The 13,726-nt window shown below is 48.0% G+C and overlaps 1 protein-coding gene across 16 annotated transcripts in view; it reads right to left on the bottom strand.

Moving 5' to 3' along the window:
• Window positions 1-13,726, bottom strand: part of AOPEP (aminopeptidase O (putative)) — a 342,850-nt gene that overhangs the window by 145,344 nt on the left and 183,780 nt on the right. For all 16 annotated transcript variants that reach the window (XR_008424187.1, XR_008424185.1, XR_008424186.1 and 13 more), the window contains exons 6-7: window positions 8,340-8,529; window positions 4,225-4,331 (exon numbers count right to left, since the gene is read on the bottom strand). Coding sequence is in view for 13 of the 16 variants with exons in the window: in XM_053907863.1 (XP_053763838.1) it covers window positions 4,225-4,331; window positions 8,340-8,529 (297 nt within the window). In the remaining 3 variants the exon portion in view is untranslated. The remainder of the gene's footprint in view (window positions 1-4,224; window positions 4,332-8,339; window positions 8,530-13,726) is intronic.

Raw genomic sequence — 13,726 nt, 5'->3', positions numbered from 1 at the left:
AGGAGAAAGAGCCACATCAGACTCTGGGCCTGTCAGCGCCTTCTCAACATGATATATTTTCACGTTTTTCTCAGCATGAGCTTGACTTTAACAATGAATCCAGAAAAGAGGGGAAGTGATAATAAATCACAAACAATAAAAACCAACAGAGATTTCTCCTGACCCTGCCACTGTAGCTCTTCCGTCCCGCAGACCTGTCAGAATATACTAACACTCACAGGGTAAAGCTCTTTAGAGAGAGAATGCCAGAATCCAGCAGCGCCCCAGGGACCAAAGGCATGGGAGTCTTACAGAAGGCCCTTCGCATCTTCCCTGGCAAGAGTCACGACTGCTGCACAGTCAAGGGTGGGGCGGGGGTGGAAACAACAGGAGAGCAGAGTGGTGGCGGCCAGGCAGAGTAGGACAGCAGTAAGATCAGCTTTGCCTCGTACAGTTCTGTCCAGGGTCAGTGGACAGGTGAGGGGGGGGGGGGAGTCTGGGGAGAGTTGCCGGGCTCTCATCTATGGGAAAAGCATCTTTAATAATTAACAAATGAGAAAAGACATGGAGTGAGTAATGTGACCCCTAGCATTTTGAAACTATGAGCAAATCGTCATGCCACAAGAGCCTGCCGCCACATTACAGGCTCCCCAGCCAAGGAACGCTGAGAAGGAAAACACAGGAACTGTTGTAACCAAATGAAATCTTACAACCAAGTCAATCCAGGACATATCCGATGAGAGCCATGTTCAACACCGGGTGTATGGAAGACACAATTGGGAAACAGTTATAACATTAGCATGTCAGAGCCAAATACAATTTTAGTTTTTCTCTTCTCACTTTGTTAATACTCCAATATCTATAATCAACACAATGTTGAGGTTTTTTTTTTTCTTATAGCTACTGAAATAATCAGACACATGCACTCATGTGTAAAAGACAAAGATGCTTGGCCCAAGGATACTTTTTTCTTTTAAGTTTTTTAATTTATTTTGAAAAAGAGAGAGAGAACGCAGGGGAAGGGCAGAGAGAGAGAGGGAGGGAGAGAATCACAAGCAGGCTCCACGCTGTCAGTGCAGAGTCCAACACGGGGCTCAAACTCACCAACAGTGAGATCATGACCTGAGCCGAAATCAACAGTCAGATGCTTAACCAATTCAGCCACCTAGGCGCCCCTAATGATAATTTTTTTAACCCTAACCTTTGTATCCTTCCATGGTTCAAGATACCTTCAGGGTTTGTTTTTTGTTTTTTGTCTTTTTTTTTTAAATGCAACTAAATGCTATACCGAGTTCCTTGAAAGCAGAGAGAGAGAGACTAGGGAAAAGAGGGTCGTTTCCATCCCTAGGTTTCAATCTCTGCTCTGCTCTTTATCAGCTGTATGATGTTGGACACCTTAATCTCTCTTTCTGAGCTGTGAGTCATCTAAGTGAAGATGTTGAATAGCCAGCAGGAGGGGTGGGGAAGGGTTGGCATCAGAGCAGAAGGAAATCAGGGAGAGTGTGACACACAGAAGCCAAGTGCAGAAAGTGGTTTTAGAAGGAGGGAGTGGTCAACCATGTTGAAAGCTACTGCAAAGATGAGTAAGAAAAGTTTCCATTTTGTCTGTCAACACCGAGGAATGAGGAACGTAGCAAGACACAAACCAAACTTCTAAATTGTTGGTCCATCACTTCAAGACCATGGGGTATCTTGAAAGAGAGGGAGGAGAAAGATAGCGTCTTTGATTATGGTCTTGTCTTAAGCGATTTCTTTGCATATTAAACAAAAATAAAACCTGAGAACAAATTCTCATAACTCTGATTCTTTTTTTCTTTTTCACTTTCGGTTATTTCTAGGCTCTCCGTTCCCATTTAAGGGAGAATTCCACAGGATGGGAGTAAACTAAACCTAGACTATGTAACTCGGGGCAGGTTCAGAAACATTTCATCTCCACCATAAGCACATCTGATAGCCCTGGTTTCTATACTGATGTGCAACAAATCTTTCAAATGCAGCCATTTCATGGTTTGCCTAAATTTAGGCAAACACGATTTCTGAATACTAAGACAAAAACAAATGCCATAATAAGCTTTCCAGCACAAGGGTCTAAATATAGTGTATTTCTTCTCCCGGCTCTATATACACAGGAAAAGCTCTTGGCCCTCAGAGGCTGGGTTGATCACAGCCCCATGGAGTGCAGAGATAAGGCTCTCCTCATGTGTGTGATGACTTCTCTGTGTGCGGTTGGCCTGCTTATAAATTGGGAGCACATTTCATCAACTCACGTTCATTACGATGCCCCACCCCCCTTCCACACTGATTTCCAGAGTTCCTCTGCTGGCTCCCCACCTTCCTCCAACCTCTTCCCTTGCCGTCCTCTCTCCTTGGTGATTTCAATGTGCTCAGTTTTAAGTATTTATAGTCTGAATGTTCCAATCTCTCCAGTGAGCTGCTGACTTGTAGACCCCACTGAGTTCTCAATATTGAGTATCTATTTGGCATCCCAAACTTAAGGATTTTTATTTTTCTTTCCGGTATCTCGGCTGTCTCACCAAATGGCCTCACCGTCTACCCAGCTGCTCAAGTCAAAAGCCTGGAATCATTCTGGACACTCCCATCTCCCTCTTCTCCACATTCAATGACCAAAGATCCGGCAGCTCCACCACCCAAACCTGTCTCAAATGGGTCTATTCCTTGCATCTGCCCCCCACCCCCAGGATCTCCTGCATGGATAACTGCGGGTTCTAACCCTTCTCCTTGCCATCCTTCTGCTGCCTGTAGCCCACCCCCCCAACTGCCAGAGCAGCACTGAAAACACAAGACAGATCATGACCCTTCCCTGCTGCAGGCACTTGGAGTAAGGCTTGCTGACCTGACTCCTGCCTGCCTTTCTCTGCCCATCTGGCCCCACCATCCCTCCGGCACCAGCATGTCAGGCCCTTTCCTACTTCAAGCCTTCATGGTCCTCAGAGACACCTTCCCTTCGTGCCACTTCTCAGCATAACTAGCTGTGAATATGACAGAGTCCCGCTAAGTCGAAGCTCCACGAGATCAGGGATGCTGTCCATATCAGTCCCACGGGAGGTATAGCCGTCCCACTGGCTGAGTGCAGAGGTGTACAAACAGTGGTGCTGGGTGGGGGACGCGGGGCTCCTGGCTCTGGCTTTGGCTCTGGCTCTGGCTCTCCTAAACAATGGATGAGTCAGCGGACCGCAGAGGTTTGCGTGCGAGCTGGGGGGACTTGTCTGTGGGAAGAGTGGCCACGCCCAGGCTGCAGTGCTGCTCAAAAGCACCAGCCAGCCTCCCTGGGGTCAGGCTGGGCCCCGTGCATTTCCCTCAGACTTAGCCTCAGTGGACACTCACTGTGGAGTGGGGGTGTTCATTTAAAAACAACAACAACTGAACCATTTCAGGCCGGCCCTGCTGGGGAGGTGGACTGGCCTTCAGGGTCATCATCAAAAATGAGGGGCTATTGCTGGATGGCTGCCTTCCCACCTGTCAGACTGAGGATTCCACATGCTTGGCTCTAGCAGGATGAAAGCTTCTGTTGTCATAGCAATCGTGGCGTTCCTAGGGCCTAGGCTTCGGGTTTCAGAATGACAACTATTTAGAGAAGTGAAGGAAATGAGCAAAGCAGAGAGGGGCAAAAATGGAAAAAGCGCAAGAAGTAATCCTACAAGTAAGTGCTACAAGTCACACTCTGAAAACAAAACTCAGGAGCTAGGAGTAGAATCTTCCCCAGACCCGGGAGCGGCCTCCTGCTGGGAAGACGGGAAACAAAAGGCCCCATTGACACAAACATCTGTTATTACTAAACACTTAGGAATCAAGTTTTTCCTAAAGGTTTTTTTTTTTTTTTTTTGGCTTTTATTATTTATTTATTTATTTATTTATTTATTTATTTATTTATTTATTTATTTATTATTTTGTCAGGTCATCAGACCCCAACCTTGTCTGAGTCCTCAGCCACCACATAAAGTGACTCTTAGAACGTCAAATGAAGAATTTGGTCCTGGAAACGGCCTTGTGTTAGTTTTTTCCTGGCCAGAGACACCAGGAAAATGTCAGAAGGCAAAGCCCTGAAAGACGCAAAACACAACAATCACATCCCTGGGATGGGTAGGGTGGTGGTGACCTAACCCAATTTGATTTAAAAAGGAAACGCAGCAGATTTCACAGATGGCCAGGAGGTGGCTGGAAGGAGAGAAGGAAGGAGGTGGCAGGCAGAGGATGAGAAGGCAAAGAGATCACCTGGCGCTTTACCTCAACACCTGCATCTCCTCCGGGGAGTTCCGCACCTCGTCCTGGAGACGACACCAGCGTAGACAAGCCTTCAGCTCCTGCTGCTCCTGGGCCTCATGGGGGTCCAGCTGCTTGGGCCACAGACACACAAACACATGTGCACAAAGGTCACTGTTGTCCTTGTGTGGGTCACAGCTGCCCAAAGGAGCAGCTTGCTCAGTTTCAGGGTGATGGTCTCTCCACCGTGCCTTGTGCCCCACCAGAAAAGTCAGAGGGCAGAGGGGGTCTGGCGGGTCCTCAAAGAGCCAGTTGCTCACTCTTCTGCTGGTGACAGAGCTGGGCCTGGCTGTTTGGAAGGCGCCCCCTGGTCCTAGACCCACCCTTCACACAACCCTGGCCCCAAGAGAGCAGGCTTCCCTAGGGGGCCATTTCCAGTCTGATTCCATCCAGACCTTTCCTGCTTTGTCTTTCTGCACAGGGTGGGGCAGGTCCCCTCCATTTACCTCCTACTTTTCCCAGCCCTCAGTTTTGTTAAGGGCTGTTTACACTGGAGCCTGCTAATGCAGCCCAGATGATTCTGTCTGCATATAACCAGAAAGAGTGTACTGCCTGGACTGAGTCTGGGGGAGGGGAGCACCATCACTCCCTGCCCTGCTAGTGAGAATCGGCGGCTGTCACTGGGCTCATGAGGCCCTGCGGCTAAAGTCTCTGTAAGGGAGGGCAGCAGAACATCCACTAGGGAGGGAAATGTCAGTATCAACAGGCATTTCTGGAAACTAAAGAGCCTTAATGGTTCATTCAACAGATATTTACTGAGTCTCTGCCAGGCCCTGGGTACATTACGGACACAGCATGTACTCCAGGAAGACTGATAAGAACACCAGCCATTAGAGTGCAGTCATGGTAGAGGTTAAGGAAGAATCTAGATGCCCTCTGGCCAGCCAGGTGAGTCAGAAGGCTTTCCTGAGGAGGTGCTGGGGCCTGTGCTGGTCCCCAGGGACAGGAGGAGTCAGCCAGGGGAGGAGGAATTTCAGGCAGAGGGAAAGCATGTGCAAGGTTCATGGGGCCTAGAAAGAGTGTGATGTATTTACAGAATGGTGAAGGATATGGTCAGGCTGGGAGCACGCTATTATTGGGGAGGGACAGAGGTGCCAAGCAGCCAGCAGAGGCCAGATGATCAATAGGTTCTGTGTGCTCTGTTGCTATGGAAAATTCGTATGTTGAAGCCCTAACCCCCAATGTGACTCTATTTGGAGACAGGACCTTTAAGTAGGTAATTAAGGTTAATGAAGTTATTAGGATGGGCCCTGGTCCAACAGGAATGGGGTCCTTACAAGTAGAGGAAGACACGCCAGAGCTCTCTCTCCACATATGCAGAGGAGAGGCCATGGAAGGACATACTGAGAGGTGACCATCACCAAGCTAGGAGAGAAAGGTCTCCCCAGAACCCAAGCCTGTCAGCACATTGATCTTGGATTTTTAGCCCCCAGAACTATGAGAAAACAAGTGTTGTTTAAGCCTCGCAGTCTGTGGCATTGTGTTATGGCAGCCTGAGCTAAGACACCTGTGAGGGAGTTTAGATTTTTATCAGGGTTGATGACAAGTTATATGATACAATCTTGCAGCTAACTCAATTCACTTCTCCCTATGGAATGCCACTTTCTATCTCCTCATTCAGTGATTTCCCCCTCCCCACTTTGCCCTGCTTGCTAATGTTCAGTGCTGCACAGCACAGTCATCTGGGCAGCCAAGTGGCCAGTGTGCCTCATGACCTCTTCCCTGGTGACATCCACTGCTGGCCAGGAGAGTCCTGTGAGCCAGTGCACCCTTCCCTGCCCCAAAGAGCCCTCCTCTCATGCTTGGGAGGTCTGCTGCACACACTCAGACCTCCCTTCAAGGAAGGAGCTAGAGTGACCCACGTGCTCTGGAAATGTTTCCAAACTTTGTGCTAAAATCTGGAATGGCCACTTTATTTCAGACCAAAGTGTTTTCACGTATAGAAGAGTTATTGCCCAGACAGTAAAGGGTGATGAGGTGGGTTGTCTCCTGCGCCAGGTTAAGGGGAAAGGAGGGATAAAGAATCCTCAACTCCTGCTTTCCCTTTGAGGCCCATGTCAGAAGTCACCTCCTCCAAGAAGACTTTCTGGATCAGCTCAGACCTGACCTCTCCCACCTTTGAAGCCATACAATATTCGGTGTTTACCTCTCTCTTCTAACTTGTTGTCTGCTGTGTGCTTTTCTTATCTTCATAGTTCAACTATGACCTCTTTCAGAGCAGGGTTGTGTCTTACCCATCCTATTATCTCTACAGGTCTAGCACAGATGGACACACAGAAGGTATGCAGCTGTGAGATGAGGCCAGACTGGCTTCATGTCTCTGTTAGTGGAGATGGACATATTCAGGGCAGTAAGAGGCAGGACCCATGCGATGAGACTCAGGCGTGATCCCCTGGAACTATGGGCAGGGGCAAAGCCAAAGGAGGAGCACTTCATGGGGATGGAGATGATGAACAGAGAGATCATCATTACATGCCAGAAATAAATTTCACACTTATCAAGAATAGCACAAATCTGATTGTCTCAGGACAGAAGCACCTGAGAAAAGGGATGTTGATAGAGACTCATTGATATTAGCCTATTTAACCCTTGCTAAATGTCTACTGTGCGTCAGATGGTGGAAAATACAAAGAGAATGAGAGCAGAAAAGGAGAACTGGTATTTCTTGCACAAGCTCCATGTGTCATTCATAATTTTCCCATTCACAGTGCAAATGTTTATTCTTATACCCATTTTCCAAATGAGGAAACTGAGGCTCAGGGAGGCTACATAAACTACCCACACTTACAGAGCTGGTGAACAGCAGAGGTGGGATTCCATACCTGGTCTGACTCCAAACCCAGCCGCCTTTCCCAAACCTGCCACGTGGCTGCTCTTCACTGTGTGGCAGGGGACACAGGGTGCATGCTGCAGGCCAAGGGGCAGAGAGGGTGGGAGGGCGAGTAAGATGTAGCTTCGTTCGGGAAGAGGTCACAGTCTAGTTGAGAGGTTCAAGGGAAAAAGAAAAAAGTGAGGGAAAGAGAGGCAGGTACCAAATACTGGGGGAGTTCCAAGCTTCTAGAAGAGTAAGTATTGGATTGTGAGTGGACTGATCAGTCTGGGCTATTCAGAGTAGGTGATCTTGAGCTGGTTAGTGAAAAACAAACAGGATTTCAACAGGCAGAAGGAACTCGAACAAAACCACACAGGTATGCACAAACTTGAAGATTTCAGAAAATGTTAACTAGTCCAGTAAGCGTGTAAGGGGTGGGGAGGGCAGGGAAGAGAAGTGACCAAATATTCGGAACTAAAACATAAGCAGGAACCAGTTTAGCTGCCATATCCTCATTAGCACTGGCATCCAATTCTTTAAAGCAGAGGTTGTAAACTGGGAAAGTGTTGCCCATACCTCTGGGTATGTTCGCTTGGCATAGTATTCTTTAAATTACTAAATTTCACATAAAAATCCAGATTGAGAACTTCCTTTAAACAACTACGAGTCCAGGCTCCCCCGAGCCCTCCCGTCCACACGATGACAACTGGCCCTCACTGATGCGCAGCTCCCAGTTGGCCTGAGTCCTCACCGCTCCCTCACCTACTACACCAGCCGCGTTTCAGTCTTCATTAGTTGCCAGCAGACATCTGAGATGACAACTCCCGATTTAAATTTTTATCTTATTAGTAAAGAACCAAAACCATACACAGTCAACATCACCACAACCATAACCACAAGGGAGTGCCTGGGTATGCCACAGCCTGACCTGAGCTCCTAGTCTCTGCTCGAATGTCCACTATCAGAGAGCCCTCTAGTGCCTTCTAAAACTCAGCTTCCCACCACTCTCTCCAGCTTCATCTGCCTTCCAGTCCTCACCACCTGACGTGTTACAGATGTGTTTGTCTGTTTCCCCATTCTCTCTCCTATCCCTGCATTGAGAACCCCCAGGGCTCAGGGACTTTTCTCTGTTTACACAGCTCTCTCCCCAGCAAGCAGCACAGTCCTGGTGCACAATAAGCCCTCTACATATCTGTTGAATGAACAGATGCCTGTGAAGAGAATCTGACTCTGGGTGGGGAAATGCTTAGGGTCACTGTAAACCTACCTGCTGTGCTTTGGCCCAGAACACATCTTCCAAGTGAGTGGCGAACCCTTCGCTCAGCCACTCCTCCGTCCAGTCCCGGGCCCCGATGGCTAGGCCAAACCAGGCGTGAGCGATTTCATGGCAGAGACGGGTCCCACAGAGATGGCTGTTTCCCGTCAAGACGCTCTGAGAGAGGAAGATGATGTGTGGGCTGTGGATAATGGGGGAGAAAACACACGGAGTCTTGTTAGAGCCTGCCCTCGTGGTTGCCCCATGGGGCGGCTTTCTCAGCCTGGCGAGCCTGTTATTATCATGTGCATGCCAGATCATGACGGATAGGCTTGCAGCTTAGATGCTTTCAGAAACAAATAAAGTGGCAGTTTACGTTTCTGGCAGCGGTTCAGGTGGCCGTTTGTGCCAAGCAGTCGTCTCCGTCACCCAACGGCTATTACCTGTAATGAGTAACCTGCACCAAAGTTTTATGCCGAAGAAATTACAAGGCAATGGAAGCGTTTACTCTGAAATCTGGACTGTAAAAGAAGAGCAGGTGTGAGACTGTGAAGCCCATGCTGTCAAGAGAGTGATCAAAGAAGCCCCTTCAGCCAAAAATCCGAGCAGCTTACACGCAAATTGAGAAGTCATGCAGAAGGACAGGAAAGGCCGAGAAGAATGGAAGCAAAAATTTTCCATTTCGGACTGGGGCTGGTTATGGAGTTAACACACCAACAGGTGCCGTGGATGGGTGAGGTTTCTGAGAGACTCAGATGAAGGGGCAGTCTCTGCAAGGCAAAGATTTTCAAAGGTATCATCTCCTATCTGTAGCTGCTTATACATTCACATGACATAACAAAATTAGGCAGGGGGTAGGGGGAGCCAACACTCCCAGGTGTGCGAACGGCCCCAGGGCTGGCCCCAGCTGGGGAGATTTATCTAATCTCATTTTCCATACCTTGTTTTAAAACCCCAAATACCATGATTAGATTGCATAGACAAATGGGAGGAAGGGAGGCTGAAAAAAAGAAGAGGCAGATAGAAAACCTCCTCTGCTTCTACCTTCCACATTTTTCATTTATCCAGGACTTGTTTACACTTTTATTAATGAAGAATTTGCTTTAAAAAAAAAAAAAATCCCTCCTCCTTCATTTGGACAAGAACAGTTGGGAAACCTCCCAAATTAAGAAACTGTACACACGGGTTCCCTCCTTCAAAAGCCATTTGTTTGCTACCACGCCGGCTCTGCACAAGCCGGGACTGCTCGCAGATTTGTCCTCCGCCCCCACGGCCACCAGTAGAGAAAACCCCACCTGTATTTCCCTTGCACAACATCGCCCATTCAGCTCGGAGAGCTCCACTGAAATCGTAGGAGCCACGTGTGCCAAAATAGACAGCTTTCATGTGAAATAATAACAGGGCAAGCACGCAAATGAAGTGTCTGCCAGGCCCTCAGCAGAGTCCACCAGAAACCCCAGGAATTAAAACGTGTGGTTGGGGCATTTAGGATGCGGCGGGTGGGGGAGGGGGGCAATGCAGCAGCCACCAGCAGTAGTTCAGAGGACAAAGTCAGAAAACAAAAAAGGAAGGCAGGGAAGAAGGGAGGACAGGAGGGCCGATGGAAGCAAGGGAGGAAGGAACTGACAGGCACAGGAGCTAACCTTCTTACTGAGCAAGTCACCCCATAGAGAAGACAAACTGTGAAACCTGGCATTTTCGAGTAAATGACCCCTTGCTCTGGCATGTGCAGCGCTACAAAGGAAAGCCACAGAAATGTACCAAGTAAATAACATTCCAGACATACTGCTGGCAGCGCTTGGCCCTTTTGGCTAAAACAAAACAGAAGTAACTGCAGGCCTTGTAAACAGGCTCAAAGAGGAGTCTGCATCGGAAGGGTCTGCTGGCCAGAGACACAGACGGTGCGCACGTAGTTACAGAGACTGGACGACTGACCCGTCCACTCAACCCACGAAGGTTACACAAGCTGATGACTGTGAAGTCACGCCCAGACTGTCCACGAAGAAAACGCCTGCCCCGTCCTCGGTGATGGCTCGCTGTTCTGTCCCAACGTGGAAGTCCAGCCAAGGCCCATTTATGCAAATATCAAAGTCTAGAGAGCCTGAAGGAATGCACAAAAGCAGCTGCGTGGGGGGTGAGGGGTGGCTGTGCGCTTTCCTGCCCTTTAATCTTTTCCCTCCTAGGGCCTTTGTTGTCTCCGCCAGACCTCCCTCCCCACCTGCCAGTGCTCTGGAGACTCCACCCGGCCTGGCCTCCGTGCGTCTTGGCCGGGCTCAGGACGGGACCGGCGTGGCTGGAATCCTACGTTCCCACTTCCCATCCCCAGGCCCTTCTTCCTAGCCAGGAATAAATGGATTTCCTACTGTCTTCGGAGAAAGATCAAAGCTTAAACATCCTCCTGGGTCGGAAGGAAGGGTGTTTCATTTGATATAAGTGACCCTATTATCAGTGGAAAACATGACCTTCTCCCTGAAAAGCAATTTTCCAGTTGAGAACCAGACCCCAAATCCTCCTGCAGTGGAGTCTGCACTCTGAGCTTGGCTTTTTAACTGTGGGCGACTCTGGGGTGGTACTTCCCTATGAAGGAAATGGCTTCTTTCTTAAAACTAAATTTAAAACATGGATTAAAAATGGAGTAAGGTTTTGATAATCTTTCTCAAGGGTTATGAACAAAATTCTGACACAAAAGGACCAATAGAATTTACTTTCAAGGAGAATTTCCTCCTCTCGACCCTAAATGTCAGAATTGCTCGTGTTACGTACGATTTTTACCCTGTTGTTTTTTTTTCAACAGTGAGTGAGGAAAAGTATAATGCTCTTAAACTCACTTTAAGGAGTAATATTAAATACTCCTTTACCGGCAGATAATCTACTTCCTGCCCACCTTCAAAACAGGATGGATGTTTAGAATTTTCTACTTCTACCTTAACCTTGATTTATAAGTTTCACCCCTGGGCTCCTCACACATTCCCGCATTCTCAGAACCTTATTCATGGTCCTAATCAGCCAGCGGGTCATCCGTCTTCACTCTGACAAGGCCCATTTGAAAACAGGTTGTCTTGTTTCCCCCTAAAAGGGCCTGTGTCAGCTGCCTCTACAATATGCCAAATTGTCGATTCATCACTGCAAAGGATGAAGATAATCACTTCAATGATATCTTCATCCTAAAAACTGTTTTCTTTTTAAATTCACAGAGTTTATCACTTTTCCCAAATAAGAGATGGGCAGAAAAGTAATACTTCCAACTCTCAAAAAGCAGAAGACTCCTGGGTTGTATCATAAATTCTCCCTTGCTACAAGTGGTCGGAGGAGGACAGGGGGCAGAGGAGGGGGGCGGCACAGAGCGACGGCAGGACACGTGTTCCCATTCTTTCCCAGGAGACCACCAGCGGGGCTGCTCCCGACAGAGGCCACGTGGTGGTGGATGTCTGCTGCCTTGCCCCTCGAGATTAAAAATATCATTTCTGGCCTGAAAACAGCTTCCCAGGACTGTTCCTAAAAGCTACCTCTCCATCCAGATTAGAAGGCTGTGTCTGTTAATGTAAAACATGCTTCTAGCAGAGGAGGAAGGAGTGCCTTCATTACTCTCAAGAGCTGCTCCAATCCTTCGGGAGGAATTCAATTTGGAACGGAAATGGAGAATTTCATCAGATCTTAAGCAGGGGCTGGTGTGTGATTTATTTCAGCTTTGTCCAGGGAGACGTGACCAGCGTGGCCCATCTTGCTGCCCAGGGAGAGGTACAGCACTTAGGGGCTCCAGCTCCACGTTGCCGCCCGGCGTGTCAGAGCAGGCTGCGGGTGGGACCGGGACAGGAAATGGCTTTTGGTTAAGGCCACCCCTCCCATCATACTGGAGCTGATCCCAATTCCCCCGGGGTGGGGGGGTGGGGGGAGGAGGAGCAGATTCACTTTTTCTACAGATCCTTGGGAGGGGCATCCAGGAAACAGATTTATACTCTTCGAGCTTGAACTTCTTAGCGGTTCAGTTTTTCACAATCTCAACAATACGTGGACTCCAATGTCCCATTATGGGGAGGAAGGAAGAAACCAGGAAAGAGGCTCTTTTCCCTGCAAAGTCAACCTGGATAGTTTTAAGGGTCTCATAATCATGTGAAAGCAGCTTTTGCTTGCATGACTTAATTACTTGCTAATTTAATTTGGACAGCTAAAAGTAAATTCGTAGTAGCCTGGGGCAATCTGCAAAGGGAGACCAAATCTTAGTTACCACTCCCTAAGATTCAGAATGTGTTTTCTCTTTCATCCTTAAGGTTAGCGTGATACATGTCAAGCACTTCAACCAATGTGTTCACAAACAAAAATGCTCAATCTGGAGCCCCTCTTCTCTGCAATGAAATCCTGTAGTCCCTATCTCTGGCATGCAGTCTGATGTAGGGGAGGCATCTGTGGTCCCAAAGGCAAAGGGGTGGCCCAGATGACCTGGAGAGCCCCTGCTCCCATCTGGCTCCGAGACTGCTCAGTAGGAACTAGTTATGCTTCATTTGCCCCATCTGGCATCCCACTGTGGTCACACAAGGTAGTCTTTACACTGGACCTGTAGGAGATGAGGGAATGTTCTTTCAGGGATATGGGACTTTCAGGAGCTTGAGGTAGAAACCAGCTCTAAAACCTTGACGAAAACCTACTACATCTGATCAACACTGAGATCTAGGTTTGGGAGAAAAGGCTAACATTAGTATAAGTTTTCCTTTAAAAATTCTGAATAGCAAACAGGTGGCAAAACATCTACTCATTTTCCTAAATGAATTCAGGTTTTTAAGTTTTTATTTATTTATTTTGAGAGAGAGAGGGAGAGAGAAAGAATCCTAAGCAGACTCTGCTGTCAGCGCAGAGCCTGATATGGGGCTCGAACTTATGAACTGTGAGATCATGAAATGAGCCAAAACCAAGAGTCAGACGCTCAACCAACTGAGCCACCCAGGCAATCCTACCTAAATGGATTTTGGCTGAAACTACCAACATAACTACAGCAGAGAGTGACTAAGAGAATCCCCAGGCCACATTCCAGAGGCTTCTACCAAAAGCAAATCTTCCTTCTAAAGATTCATATTGCTTGAGTGCTTCCTATGTGCTGGGCACTATATGATATATATATCATCTCATCTGATCTATCTCATGACCTCAGGAGATAGATTTTATTATTATCCCCATTTTACAGATTCTGAAAGTGAGGTAGAAAAAGGTAAAGTGACTAGCTGAAGGTCACATAGCGAGCAAGTAATGGAGTATTTCTATTCATACAGTCTTGACCCTGAAGCCTTACTCTGCCCAACTCTGCCCAGGGTCATTTGGTTTAGATCTGCAACTTCTGGGCTCCCATCCCTCTGTGCTAGCTCAAGCCCAGTGGTGCAATAATGTCCTTGATGGAGCCCCATCTTCAG

The sequence above is a fragment of the Panthera pardus genome, unplaced genomic scaffold, assembly GCF_024362965.1.
Source record: "Panthera pardus isolate Hobbes unplaced genomic scaffold, ASM2436296v1 HiC_scaffold_20, whole genome shotgun sequence".
NCBI classification, from domain to species: domain Eukaryota; kingdom Metazoa; phylum Chordata; class Mammalia; order Carnivora; family Felidae; genus Panthera; species Panthera pardus.
Note: the sequence above shows the minus strand (reverse complement) of the source record. Positions and strands in the feature narration are given on the sequence as shown.